The following is a 14755-nucleotide window of genomic DNA, read 5'->3' on the forward strand; positions in this document are numbered from 1 at the left end:
CCAATCACGTGTACGAGTTTGTTGTGGTTGCCGTGGACGCGGGCTCGCCCCCCCGTACGGGCACCGCCTCCGTCCGCATCCGCGTCGCCAACAGCAACGACGAGCCGCCCGTCTTCTCCCAGAGCGCGTAAGAGGGTTTTCTCTTTGTTTTGACTTATTCCCATCTTTGGGGGGGGGGTCTTTCATCCCCGTCCCTCCGTTTCTCCTTCACTTGAGTTTGTTCAACTTTTCGTCTTTACTTTCCTTGCAGAATTGATTTCTCTTACGTTATTTTGCATTCCTTTCTATTTCTCTCTACGTGTTGTCTTGCTCTCTCTAAATGCCTGTTTTTGACTTGTTGTTCACCGTTTCCCTGCAGCCTCTCTCATTTCCTTCAGACGGGATAAGATAAGATAAGATCGACTTCATTAAAGTTTCTTCTTCTCTCGTGTTCAGTATTTCTCTCTATTTTTTCTCGAGTATGCTGGAATGTTTTTCTCAATGTTTAGATGTTTCTCGGGACATTTCCTCTTCATCTGGAATGTCTTGCCATCATGTTTACTCTTTGCAGTTTTCTTAACGGTTCAACTCTATTATTTCTGAAGTCCTTTCTTTATTTTTTGAGGCTTTTACTTATTTTTACGGCATTTTTTCTACAATTCTTTCGGTTGTTCTCTTTGTTGGCTGGATGTTTCCCTCTACTACTCTAGCATTTCTATTTTTCTTCTTACGGTTTTTCTCACGTCTATTCTTTCGTCCCTCTTTGTTTCTGCTGTCTCTCACGGTCTCTAATGAAGATATTTTAATTCAGAATATATTTATTATCTCCGTCTGTTTCCCCTCGTCTTCTCCTCCTCACGTCTCTGACTCCCTCACACCTTCTCGTCTTCCCTTGTTTCCTCTCCTCTCACCCTTCCTTCCCCTGAACCCTCCCCTGTCCTCTCTCAGGTACAAGACGTTCCTCAGCGAGGACGCCGGGCCGGACACGCTCGTCGCCATCGTCCACGCCAACGACCCGGACGGTGACACCGTCTCTTACGCCATCACCGGCGGCAACGAGGACAGCAACTTCCTGCTGGACAACCAGAAGGGTGAGGAAACCTGTAATGCTCTATTAAACACACCGTCATAGCAATGGACGCTGGGATTTCATACACTGCCTTCCAGATACACAGGTACAGTGCCCAAACACACACACACACACACACACACACACACACACACACACACACACACACACACACACACACACACACACACACACACACACACACACACACACACACACACACACACACACACATTTACAATCACCTCACAGACAAACTGTTGATCCTTGATGAATAATTCAGATATGAGGACGCACACACACCTCTGTCAGCGCAACACCAGCTCATTACACTGTATATACTGCATTGTGTGTGTGTGTGTGTGTGTGTGTGTGTGTGTGTGTGTGGTGGGATGGGTGTTTCTTTCTCTCTAAGCCTCTCTGTCACCTCATCACCCAGCATGCATTGCTCCACTGCTCACACACACACACACACACACACACACAGACATAATGCATCCATGCACAAACTGATATAAGTATGAACATTTGCACATAAATGATATATTAACACTTCCACTCACACACACACAAACACACACGCACACACACACACACACACACACACACACACACACACACACACACACACACACACACACACACACACACACACACAGATGGCCTTTGGCTTGCTCCTCCGTTCTGTTTTGTCACTTCAAAGCGTTGTGAAGTGTTTTCATATCGATGTGTTCGCTGTGTCTCTCTTCATGTTGCTACAGAAGCTGCTCCTTTGTGTGTGTGTGTGTGTGTGTGTGTGTGTGTGTGTGTGTGTGTGTGTGTGTGTGTGTTTTTCTGTTCTGCTAATGAGGAAGTATTTTTTAGCGCGGAAAAAGGGTAACATTTGTTTTCGTCCTGAGAGGTTTTCTGATATTTGTGCCGAAAGTCTCTGTGAACATGTGTGTGTGTGTGTGTGTGTGTGTGTGTGTGTGTGTGTGTGTGTGTGTGTGTGTGTGTGTGTGTGTGTGTGTGTGTGTGTGTGTGTGTCTGTGTGTATTTGTTTGTGTTGTTGTAATTCACTCACAAACAGCCAGGATAGTAAATCTGTTACCAAGTTAATGAACTGTGTCCTTCTATTAGTTTGAGTACGGTTAAAAGAAATGACCTCCTTTTGTTTTGCTTCCATCTTCCCAAACGTGAGGAGAATCAGATGTTCTTCGTTCTACTTTACATTACACGATATATTTGAACCATTTTTCAATATAAGCTGCCCTTAACACAGGGATATTAGCCTTTGCAGACCATTTACTTGCACTAAAACCTTTAGGACACACTACAGGAGAGGCAACACCCAGAAAAGAAGAATAGGGCCTCCTGTGTTTCCCCAGGAATAAACAAAAGTCCTTTACACATTATTATTGCGTCACATATCAGTCTTTCTAGGTAATAAAGCATCACAAAACGTGTCTCTAATGCAAGTGAACACGCCGTTGTGTTGTATTCTGCAGGTTGTTTTTAACAGGACTTTGGGCGACTCAGCATTACTCCGCTGCTCTGAGGTGTTTTCTTTCCTCTTTATTTTGTGATAGCTGAAACATATTCTGAGTCGTCCTCTGGCAGCAGGAAACTCTTAAACGCCTGTGAACACAAAAGCAATTTAAAGTTAACAAATGTTTTATCAGAGGAAAGTCAAATACAAGCAGACTTACTGTTATATTCACATGTGGAAAGCAGAACTCGCTGCCAGGCTGGGTAAAAAGTTCCAAGTGGAATCAATTTTGTTAGAGGCACCAGATGGTTCAGCCAGGGAACCGTTTCCCTCTGTCACAACAACTGAACATAGTGTCATTAAACATCTCTCGTGTGTGTGTGTGTGTGTGTGTGTGTGTGTGTGCAGGCATCATCAAGCTGAGGAGGAGCCCCCCCCCGAGGCTCCGGGGCCCGCAGTACGTCCTCAACATCACGGCTACGGACGACAACGCGTCGGGAGGGCCGTACCCCCTGAGCAGCTCGGCGCAGGTCATCGTAGGAATCAACGACATCAACAACAACAAGCCGCTGTTCCAAGAGGTGAGGCCGAGACACGCAGAGGTCCAACGCTTCATTCTAATACACACTATACAGCGGTGCAGGGGTGTCCTACTCTTTAGTGTCACCCTGAATGCAGCATATCCCTGGTTCAATGGGATTTCTCTGTGTGATTTTGGGATTCAAGTAAAACAACATTTATGATACTTACATGTTTAATTCAGCAGAATAATCTCCACATATTAACACCACTTCATGATTTCTGAAGTAAAAAGCTAATGTCACCACCGCTAAGCTAAAGGCGGCTAATGCTGGGCTATAAAGGAACTACAGCACGGTCACATGACTTCACGTCTCCACTGCTAAGCTAAAGGCGGCTAATGTTGGGCTATAAAGGAACTACAGCACGGTCACATGACTTCACGTCTCCACCGCTAAGCTAAAGGAGGCTAATGTTGGGCTATAAAGGAACTACAGCACGGTCACATGACTTCACGTCACCACCGCTAAGCTAAAGGAGGCTAATGTTGGGCTATAAAGGAACTACAGCACGGTCACATGACTTCACGTCTCCACCGCTAAGCTAAAGGAGGCTAATGTTGGGCTATATAGGAACTACAGCACGGTCACATGACTTCACATCTCCACTGCTAAGCTGGGATCCAGCACCTTAAAATATGTCCTTGTTTAGTTTACTGTATTGTGGCTCGGATCTGACTGAGCTGTTTGTTCCCTCAGTGTCCGAACTACAGTCTGAATGCGGTGGTTCCGGAGAACCAGCCTCCAGGGACGCTGGTGCTGCGGGTCCAGGCCCACGACGCCGACATGGGGGTCAACGGAGAGGTGAAGTACGGCATCATGAACAGAGACGGGGTGTCGTCCGGCTTCAACATCGACCCGGACACCGGTAGGTTTCACAGGACTTCATGAACACTAAGAACATGTTGGTTTGATGTTAATTATTATTATTACTGGCCGGCTTCTTAGTTCGACCTTTTAATACTGAAACAAGGATCTGTGAGTAACTCAAACTGACCTCTGATATCTAGCTTCTACCGCACCTCATTCTATATGCTGCCCCCCTAATAGTGCTTTACCTTTCTGCTGTATCAATGTTAATCTCCCCCCCGCCTCATGGTGTGTGTTTCAGGCGTGATCGTCACCACGGTGAGCTTCGACCGGGAGCGTCAGAGGGAGTACATGCTGTCGGTGACGGCCACGGATCAGGCCGAGGAGCCGCTCATCGGGATCTGTCAGATCACCGTCCTCATCGGAGACGAGAACGACAACGACCCCAAGTTTGAAAACAGCCGCTACCAGTGTGAGTTTCTGTCAGTCATGCTAGCATTACTGTCGATGGAGTGACTTCCTGCTTAGATATTCCTCAACTGTTTCCATCTCTTCCCTCTGCACTCTGATGCTCGGCTCAGCGTCGGGTAGTCGTTCCTATCGTGTCCATCTGAAGTGTGAAGCAAGGCAACACTCAGGGTTAAAGGATTCTTTACCTTGGCCTGTGTGTGTGTGTGTGGGGGGGGGGGGGGGGGGGGGGACAGGTGAAATGTGTCAGCCTTCAGTTTTTTTCCTCCTCTATCAATCTGCCTCCTGTTAATCCTGGAAAGCTCTTAAAGCTGATGAAGTGATTGCCGCCGCCGGCCCCCGGGGGCCCGTGTTTGTTTACTACGTGTGCAAATGTGTGTTTTGATAAGCGTCGTGTCAGAAGTTCTCCTCGTCAGATTAGGGAGACGCACACAGCGCCTCATTAACTATTTAACAGCAGATTGAAATGTTTCTGGGACATGCATTCAATTACCGCCGTGTGTGTGTGTGTGTGTGCGCGTGTGTGTGTGTGTGTGTGTGTGTGTGTGTGTGTGTGTGTGTGTGTGTGTGTGTGTGTGTGCTGTTGTTTTTCCCTTCTCAAGAGGAGGAGGGGAATGCACCTTTGTTGAGCCAGATGTTTTTATCGACATCAATATTTCCCAGATGTTGAATTGCGTTTGATTGACAGTTTCCTGAATTACTTACTCCTTAAAAACTGCATAGAATCAAAAGGATAATATTAATGTTGATTCAAAATATGGTAAAGTTTAGGAAACGCAAAACACCTGACTGGAGACAGTTATGGGACTAAAATCTATATGAGAAAATGACTCCAGCAGTGTAAATATTTCATCATAAATCTGCCTCATAAACAAAATCTTAAAATAAAATATAATATTAAAAATGTTTATAATATTCTGCATTTATTTAACTTTGTCTTTAATTTATTATTTTAATTTATTTAATTGTATAAAATTATTATTATAAAACAATATATAATAATGAAATGAATAAATTGGATCAAAATAAAAAAGAGCATAAGTCGCTTTATATAAAAAGTCTTTACAGTTATTATAAATAATCGATAGAAAATTAATGAATGAGTTAGATCATAGATACATATTTACAATGCAATATTGATTGTGTTTTTATTTTTTTAGATAATGACAGCGCAATAAACAAATATATATTTTAATAAATACAAAAGTAAAAAAATTAATGAATGAGTTAGATCAAACAGTACATTTTAACAATAGCCCAAAAATTATGTGCTTGTTGGATTTTTTATCCACGGTAAGAGCGCAATAAATAATGGATCTTATTTCCTCTATACAAAAGTACACTGTGTTTCCTCGTGAATTTACTCTGTATTTTCCTCTGTGTGTTCTCTGTGTTCTCTGTGTGTTCCTCTGTATGTTCCTCTGTATGTTCCTCTGTATGTTCCTCTGTATGTTCCTCTGTGTGTTCCTCTGTGTGTTCCTCTGTGTGTTCCTCTGTGTGTTCCTCTGTGTGTTCCTCTGTGTTCCTCTGTGTGTTCCTCTGTGTGTTCCTCTGTATGTTCCTCTGTGTGTTCCTCTGTGTGTTCCTCTGTGTGTGTTCCTCTGTATGTTCCTCTGTGTGTTCCTCTGTGTGTTCCTCTGTGTGTTCCTCTGTGTGTTCCTCTGTATGTTCCTCTGTGTGTTCCTCTGTGTGTTCCTCTGTGTGTTCCTCTGTGTTCCTCTGTGTGTTCCTCTGTGTGTTCCTCTGTATGTTCCTCTGTGTTCCTCTGTGTGTTCCTCTGTGTGTTCCTCTGTGTGTTCCTCTGTATGTTCCTCTGTGTGTTCCTCTGTGTGTTCCTCTGTGTGTGTTCCTCTGTATGTTCCTCTGTGTGTGTTCCTCTGTGTGTTCCTCTGTGTGTTCCTCTGTGTGTTCCTCTGTATGTTCCTTTGTATGTTCCTCTGTGTGTTCCTCTGTGTGTTCCTCTGTGTGTTCCTCTGTATGTTCCTCTATATGTTCCTCTGTGTGTTCCTCTGTGTGATGATGCTTCAGTGTGTATTCAGAGCATCGCTGAAGCAGACGCAGTGTATCGCAGAGTCTCGTTCTCTGTTGACGCTCCTCGCAGTCAGCAGGATTTCAGTTTCTGTTTGTAAATATAACAATGCCTCTGTTGCACAGTGAGGCGCAGAACTGACAGAAAGAGGTGACGCGCTGCTGACTCCACACTGCGCTGCACACACACACATTAGAATAATATCTGCACACCGTCACACACACCACGCTCGCTTTCTGTGCACATCTGAGGATCACGTGCCAAATGTTGCTTTTAATCAGGCGCCGCATAAACATAACAACCCAGATGTTTAGAAATGTGAACTTTAAAAACACCAGTGTTTGCAGATCAGGGTTAGTGTTAGCAGCAGATTTAGAGGGACCATTATTAGCAGCAGCAGAACTTATAAAATAACATAGACAGATATATCCTTCATCACAGTTTGGGATATCATTTTGTTACTGAGGCAGCAGCGAGTTCAGACATTAAAATACAAACACTTTGAAAATGCAATTAAAAGGTTAAATAAAATGAAAAATATCAAATATAAACAAATAAATATTCTGATAATTAAAATGTTCTAAAGAGGTCCGAAATACTGCAGTTAGTAGCAGCAATGTGTGCGTGCACTACAGGAGCATAGACGTACTGTACATAAGATATATGAAATGTACAGATTTACTGAAGTGGTGAAGAAGTACTGTGATTCAGTGATTCTCTGTACAGCTCTTCGGTCTGGAGGTTTTAAAGCGCTTATAAATAAAGTTGGATTGGATAAGAAGCCCCTGTGAGCCCCTTCCTGAGTCAGCAGTGTAAGAACCAGCAGCATCTGTGTGACGCTGTCCCTCCCCCCTCAGATTTCCTGCGGGAGGACACTCCGGTAGGAACTAGTTTCCTGCGGGCGGCGGCACACGATGACGACCAGGGGAGCAACGCGGCCATCGCCTACTCCCTGACCAATCAGAAGCCGGCGTACCTGCACATCAACCCCAGCACCGGCTGGATCTACGTCAACCACCCCATCTCTCAGGTCAGACTCCACCCTTATGATTAGAAACCTCCATCTCAGAAAATGTCTGTAGCTAAAACGGATTAAATTAGCCTTTTGTCGACTACTTTTTTTTGTGGGAGAGAAACTCAGGCCTCTGCAGACCATTTACATGCACTAACATATAGAACACACTACAGGTAAAAGAAAACCCCAAAAAGCTGAATAACACCCTTTAAACGGGCTTTCAATCCTATATTTCCATTGATATTGAAATGTTATATAAACAATATGTAATAATAATTGTCCTAAATCATTTATATAATTTATATTTGTATTTATTTATGTTTTTTATGTCTTTCCTACATTTACTAACCTATCTGTTATGAACTTTATTACTATTATTATCGTATAAACTCCAACGAGCTGCAGAAATGTATAAACCTCATAAATAATGGTATAAAAAAGTAATTGTTCTGTAAGTTTAAAACCCCAAATGTGGTCCTGGCAGAGTTAGAAGAACACACACCCAAACATAAACCAACTTATATATTAATATAATAAATATAGTGATATATTCACGGCTGAATCTGCCGCTCCCTCGGTATGAATCTGTGAACACAAATAAACATGCAGGCACAGCGAGGCTCACATGTTTGATATGCATCCACTGAGAGTGTGTGTGTGTGTGTGTGTGTGTGTGTGTGTGTGTGTGTGTGTGTGTGTGTGTGTGTGTGTGTCGTGTTTATAACAATAATCAAAACTAAACAATCAAATCTCGTCGTTGTCGTTTTCTACACACATAAGTAGAAGGTTCATTTGCGAAAACCAATATTTATTTTCCTGAATAGTTTATTTAACGTGAATCAAACTCGTGTTTATTCATTTTCACGTTGACTCCTTTCTTACTTTTAGTTTATTTCCTTTCCTTGTTCGTGCATTAAGAGCCACTGCAAACCCTGTCACTGTGTGCACAACATCACCGCAGCTTTGGTTCCTTTAACTCTGAGGTACAATAAACCATGCTGGAAGTACTCAACTCTGACAGTCAGCCTCGGTGTGAGAGGTCGTGTTCCTCTGAAACAGTTTGCAGTTTGAAAACATGAAATTATAGCCATTTTGATTCACTGCTAATGATCAGGTACAGTAACGAGGAGACTCTCGCTTTGTCCTTTATCTCTTTATTCGGACCGAGTTTGACAGGTATGTAAATATACTCATGTACATCCATAGATTCCAAGTGGCTGAGCCTTTAGTCTTCTGAAGCCAGCTGATGCTAGGTGTCCTGCACACATCTCCTAAGAAGCACCCACAGAGATGCTTCTTAGTTCAACCTAAAACTCCTCTTTCCATCCAACCCAAGAACCAGTGTTTCTCCTGTCCGTTTAAAGACTCGGCCTCGCCCTCTACAGGTGGAGCGTGACGTCACTGATTCACGGTCATCCAGACAAACCGGATAACATCGATATCTGACCGGAGAAAAGAGGTGTATGTTAAAGTGTCATTAAAGTGTCGGTTGTGTTTCCCCCGCAGACGTCCCGCATCAGTCAGCAGATCGTGGCGTCGGACGGGGGGAACCGCAGCAGCTCGGTGGATCTCACCGTCATCATCACCAACGTTCACAACCAGCCGCCACTGTGGGAGCAGCCGGAGTACTGGGTCACCGTGCCGGAGAACACAGCGCGGGACGCCAGGGTGGTGGTGAGTCCCCGCAGGACGTGTGCTTCACAGCTACGATAACATACCATAATACTCTCTCAGTGATTTCCCAGCTCATAGAGTCCTGTTGTGAACCTAACATGATGAGGACCCCAAAGTTGTGTGTTAGAAATGTGTGGTCGGGGTCCCCAGCACATAGAAGCTACCGGATGCTAACCTGCATATGTTGGGCAATTAGCACAATTAGCATATGTAGCGTAAATTAGCATTAATTAGCATACAGTAGCTTGGCAGATTTGGACAATTTAGTGGTTTTGGGGGTTATTAAGGATGCTGAATACATTTATGACATTTTTAGGATCTAAAATAGCAGTTTTAACGATAAATATTTAAAGGGAATCAAAACAGCAATTATTGATCGCTAAAATGTCAGAAAAATTATATTTGTTCACCATGTTCACTTCTCCTTTTTCGTAGCGCTTACACAAACACACACACGCACACACACACACACACACACACACACAGACACACACACACCTCTGTGAGTTTGTCTGAGTAACACCTCTGGTGGTATTTTCCTCTTTTGATCCCTCAATCTTTATTTCCTGAGCCGCTGCTAAGGAAGGTGTGTGTGTGTGTGGGTGTCCTCTTTCTCCTCCTTTTTCAACCCCGCATCATCAGTAAAAAGACGGAGAGACTGATGATAATGGTGATGACGGAGGTTACGATGGGGGGGTGATGATGATGATGGTCTGTGTGTGTGGGTTGGTGGGAGGGGCTCCATCTGTCTGAGATGATTGACAGCTGAGAGATAATTACACCTGCTGTCTGAGCATCACAATGGACTCTCATCACCTCTGCAAAAAAAAGAAAAACGGACGTTTAATAACTGTGTTTAACCCGAGAGAGGCCCTGTGATGGGTGGGGGGAGGAAAGGAGATAGATTCATGTAAGAATGGACATTTATATCTGCTGAGATTCTTAATCGAAAGAGAGACGCACACAGCTGGAGACCAGGGGACACTAAAGAGAGACGCACACAGCCGGAGACCAGGGGACACTAAAGAGAGACGCACACAGCTGGAGACCAGGGGACACTAAAGAGAGACGCACACAGCTGGAGACCAGGGGACACTAAAGAGAGACGCACACAGCTGGAGACCAGGGGACACTAAAGAGAGACGCACACAGCTGGAGACCAGTGGACACTAAAGAGAGACGCACACAGCTGGAGACCAGGGGACACTAAAGAGAGATGCACACAGCTGGGACCGGAGCGCTGGGTGACCTTCAGGATCATAAAGCTGACTCTGTCTCTGTTGTTGTTCTCCTGAAATGTTTTCTGGTCTTATTCTAACGATGTGATCACATGACTCCTTCTGATGTCACTGCAGATCTGCTGTGAGCTAGCTCGCTAACTTAGCTAACCTTCAGATATCCTGACTCAAACTCTCCAGTCTGAGACAGACTCACTCTGAGACAGACTCACTCTGAGACAGACTCACTCTGAGGCAGACTCACTCTGAGACAGACTCACTCTGAGACAGACTCACTCTGAGACAGACTCACTCTGAGACAGAGACAGTTGTCTAAAGGGCAGCGCGTTCCTCCTTATGGAAGTGTATGGGTCGTTGTAGACGACCACCTAAATCCCACACACACTTTCCCGCTGCTACAAATACTCCCTGACTAGAACATGTATAGCAACCCACCACTGAAAAAAACCCTAAGAAATTTACTGTTTTCTTTGAGTTTTTGTCCTGATATTTAAATGATTTTGTGTTGGAAACATGTTTGATGCAGCAGGTTACCACTCCTCCTCTTCCTCTTCCTCTCCTCCGCTGTGTTAATTGCACTCAGGAGGAGCTGTTGTTTCAAATTTAGCAGCGATAATAAGGTTTGTAATTACATCGTTAACAATCAGAATCATCACATTGACCAATCAGAATCGAGTATTCCAGTGTGTGTACCAGCTCACACACACACCAGCTCACACAGCAGCTCACACACAGCAGCTCATACACACACAGCAGCTCACACACACACACACCAGCTCACACACACACACAGCAGCTCACACACACACACCAGCTCACACACAGCAGCTCACACACACACACACACACACACACACACCCCGGCTCACACCACAGCCTCAGCTGACGTCTAACAAAATTATTTCTCATTAGTTCTAATTTCAATACGCTCCAACACCTTGCACGCTGCGACACACACACACACACACACAAACACACACACACACACACACACACACACACACACACACACACACACACACACACACACACACACACACACACACGACACACACACACACACACACACACACACACACACACACACACACACACACACACACAGACATTTAAACACCTCTACATTAATGATCAAAAGTAAAGAAGTGTAATTAAATATCTAAACTCTTTATTTAAATGCATTTTCTCAAACACTTCTTTCTTATAATGAAGTAACTTTTCAAAATATGGATATTTTTAAACTTTGATTTGACTTCTTTAGTAGAAAATAGCTTCACCACTTCATCCTCTGTGACCTGGGCCTCCTCCAAGGGGGGCCCAGACGCCATGTTGGGAACCAATGAGGGAAAAGATCCAACATGTGTTAAGTGTCCGGCTGCGCAGGGAACACCAAGGCTCTGGAACCTTTCTTACCCTGCCGTGTGTGTGTGTGTGTGTGTGTGTGTGTGTGTGTGTGTGTGTGTGTGTGTGTGTGTGTGTGTGTGTGTGTGTGTGTGTGTGTGTGTGTGTGTGTGTGTGTGTGTGTGTGTGTCACACTGAGGGGCCGCGGCTGAGTGCGTTTCAGTGTTTGAGGTGACGGACAGCATTTCTCACTCAGCGTCTCTGCGTGTCGCTGTGAGGAAACACGTTTCCCCTGGTGGGAAACACACAACAACAACAAAACAACAACAACACACACTGTGGTGATAAACGGGGTGTGGAAGGGATGGTCGGAAAAAAATAAACCTGTACACAGCGGAGGTTTTAGTTTTAAAAATCTGTCAGTGAAGGTGCATACATCAGTGAAATGTGTGCCACCTCGCAGTACAATACAGCGAAGTGGCACACACACACACACACACACACACACACACACACACACACACACACACACACACACACACACACACACTCTTCTATGAAATTCAGAGCCTTTTTAGGTGTTATTATTCTACACGCTGCTTATTTTCCATATTAGGACTCTGTGTGGGAACTATGGATTCTTTGTGCGGCGGTTGTGTATTTTACCTTGTCACATTTTCCCTGAGTGTGATTGTTTCTGGGTCTGGGAGCCGTTGGAGCCGTTGGAGCCGTTTATAACGACGAACAAGCTTTCTGCACACGCCAAACAGCTGCATGCTCACACAACGTCATCTCCAGTGGGGGAGAAAGTATTCAGATCCTTCAGTAAAAGTACTAATACTACACTATGTGCATGGCCAAACACAGCTGGTGAAACAAACAGTACCGGCGTGATGTTTCAGGACGTTTTGGTCAAGAAAATAACATTTTAGAAGCGTGGAAATCTCCTCTGATACTCAGATCCTTAAGTTCAAGTACTAATACTACACTGTGCAAATACTAATAGTTTTAAAAACTTTGAGCAGGACTATGTACCTAAAGTATTAAGAGTAAAAGTGTTCAGTGCTTTAAAAACTTCTTAATTAAATACAAATTATTTTTAAAAAATATTCCCGTTTTGAGAAGCTGGAACTATGAGGTGAATGTGCAGAGGCCGAGGATCGAACCAGCAACCTTCTGATTGCTCACAATTAATTTGACGTTCTCTCTCTCTCTTTATCAGACCATCAAGGCGACGTCCCCGCTCGGCGACCCCCGGGTCACCTACAACCTAGAGGAGGGTCAGGTGCCAGAGACCAACATGCCGGTGCGGTTCTACATCAAACCCAACCGGGCCGACAGCTCGGCCTCCATCTTGGTGGCCGAGAACCTGGACTACGAGATGACGCGCTTCTTCACGCTCCGAGTGCGAGTCCAGAACGTGGCCGCCGTGCCACTCGCGTCCTTCACCACCGTCTATGTCAACGTGACAGGTGAGGGGTGGGGGACTCTGTGCTCTTTAATAAAGTAGGGCAGGGATGTTATACTTCTGTGTTGGACCCTGAAGGCAGCATCTCGCCGGTTGCCTCCACAAAAATCCAATAGGATCTTCCTTAACGACAATAATCTCTGTGGCAAACAAACATTTATGATTCTTACACGTTTAGTTCAGCAGGATAATCTCCACATATTAACACGGTATGATTTCTGAAGTAAAATGCTAATGTTGGGCTATAAAGGAACTACAGCACGATCACATGACTTCACCTCTCCACCGCTAAGCTAAAGGAGGCTAATGTTGGGCTATAAAGGAACTACAGCGCGGTCACATGACTTCACGTCACCACCGCTAAGCTAAAGGAGGCTAATGTTGGGCTATAGAGGAACTACAGTACGGTCACATGACTCCACGTCACCACCGCTAAGCTAAAGGCGGCTAATGTTGGGCTATAAAGGAACTACAGCGCGGTCACATGACTTCACGTCACCACCGCTAAGCTAAAGGTGGCTAATGTTGGGCTATAAAGGAACTACAGCGCGGTCACATGACTTCACGTCACCACCGCTAAGCTAAAGGTGGCTAATGTTGGGCTATAGAGGAACTACAGTACGGTCACATGACTTCACGTCTCCACCGCTAAGCTAAAGGCGGCTAATGTTGGGCTATAAAGGAACTACAGCGCGGTCACATGACTTCACGTCACCACCGCTAAGCTAAAGGTGGCTAATGTTGGGCTATAAAGGAACTACAGCGCGGTCACATGACTTCACGTCACCACCGCTAAGCTAAAGGTGGCTAATGTTGGGCTATAAAGGAACTACAGCACGGTCACATGACTTCACGTCTCCACCGCTAAGCTAAAGGTGGCTAATGTTGGGCTATAAAGGAACTACAGCACGGTCACGTTTTCACGTCACCACCGCTAAGCTAAAGGAGGCTAATGTTGGGCTATAAAGGAACTACAGCACGGTCACATGACTTCACGTCACTACCGCTAAGCTAAAGGAGGCTAATGTTGGGCTATAAAGGAACTACAGCACGGTCACATGACTTCACGTCACTACTGCTAAGCTAAAGGTGGCTAATGTTGGGCTATAAAGGAACTACAGCACGGTCACATGACTTCACGTCACTACCGCTAAGCTAAAGGAGGCTAATGTTGGGCTATAAAGGAACTACAGCACGGTCACATGACTTCACGTCACTACCGCTAAGCTAAAGGAGGCTAATGTTGGGCTATAAAGGAACTACAGCACGGTCACATGACTCCACGTCACCACCGCTAAGCTAAAGGCGGCTAATGTTGGGCTATAAAGGAACTACAGCGCGGTCACATGACTTCACGTCACCACCGCTAAGCTAAAGGTGGCTAATGTTGGGCTATAAAGGAACTACAGCACGGTCACATGACTTCACGTCTCCACCGCTAAGCTAAAGGAGGCTAATGTTGGGCTATAAAGGAACTACAGCACGGTCACGTTTTCACGTCACCACCGCTAAGCTAAAGGAGGCTAATGTTGGGCTATAAAGGAACTACAGCACGGTCACATGACTTCACGTCACTACCGCTAAGCTAAAGGAGGCTAATGTTGGGCTATAAAGGAAC

General features: G+C 44.9%; 1 protein-coding gene across 1 annotated transcript in view; it reads left to right on the forward strand.

Moving 5' to 3' along the window:
• Positions 1 to 14755, forward strand: part of si:dkey-22o22.2 (neural-cadherin) — a 93448-nt gene that overhangs the window by 44763 nt on the left and 33930 nt on the right. Inside the window, 8 exon segments of the mRNA XM_063879058.1 lie at positions 1 to 127; positions 928 to 1070; positions 2925 to 3097; positions 3794 to 3962; positions 4206 to 4376; positions 7259 to 7431; positions 8923 to 9090; positions 12892 to 13141. The exon segment at positions 1 to 127 is cut by the window's left edge and continues 123 nt beyond it. Coding sequence (XP_063735128.1) covers positions 1 to 127; positions 928 to 1070; positions 2925 to 3097; positions 3794 to 3962; positions 4206 to 4376; positions 7259 to 7431; positions 8923 to 9090; positions 12892 to 13141 — 1374 coding nt within the window.

Source organism: Eleginops maclovinus, chromosome 3, assembly GCF_036324505.1.
Source record: "Eleginops maclovinus isolate JMC-PN-2008 ecotype Puerto Natales chromosome 3, JC_Emac_rtc_rv5, whole genome shotgun sequence".
NCBI lineage: Eukaryota > Metazoa > Chordata > Actinopteri > Perciformes > Eleginopidae > Eleginops > Eleginops maclovinus.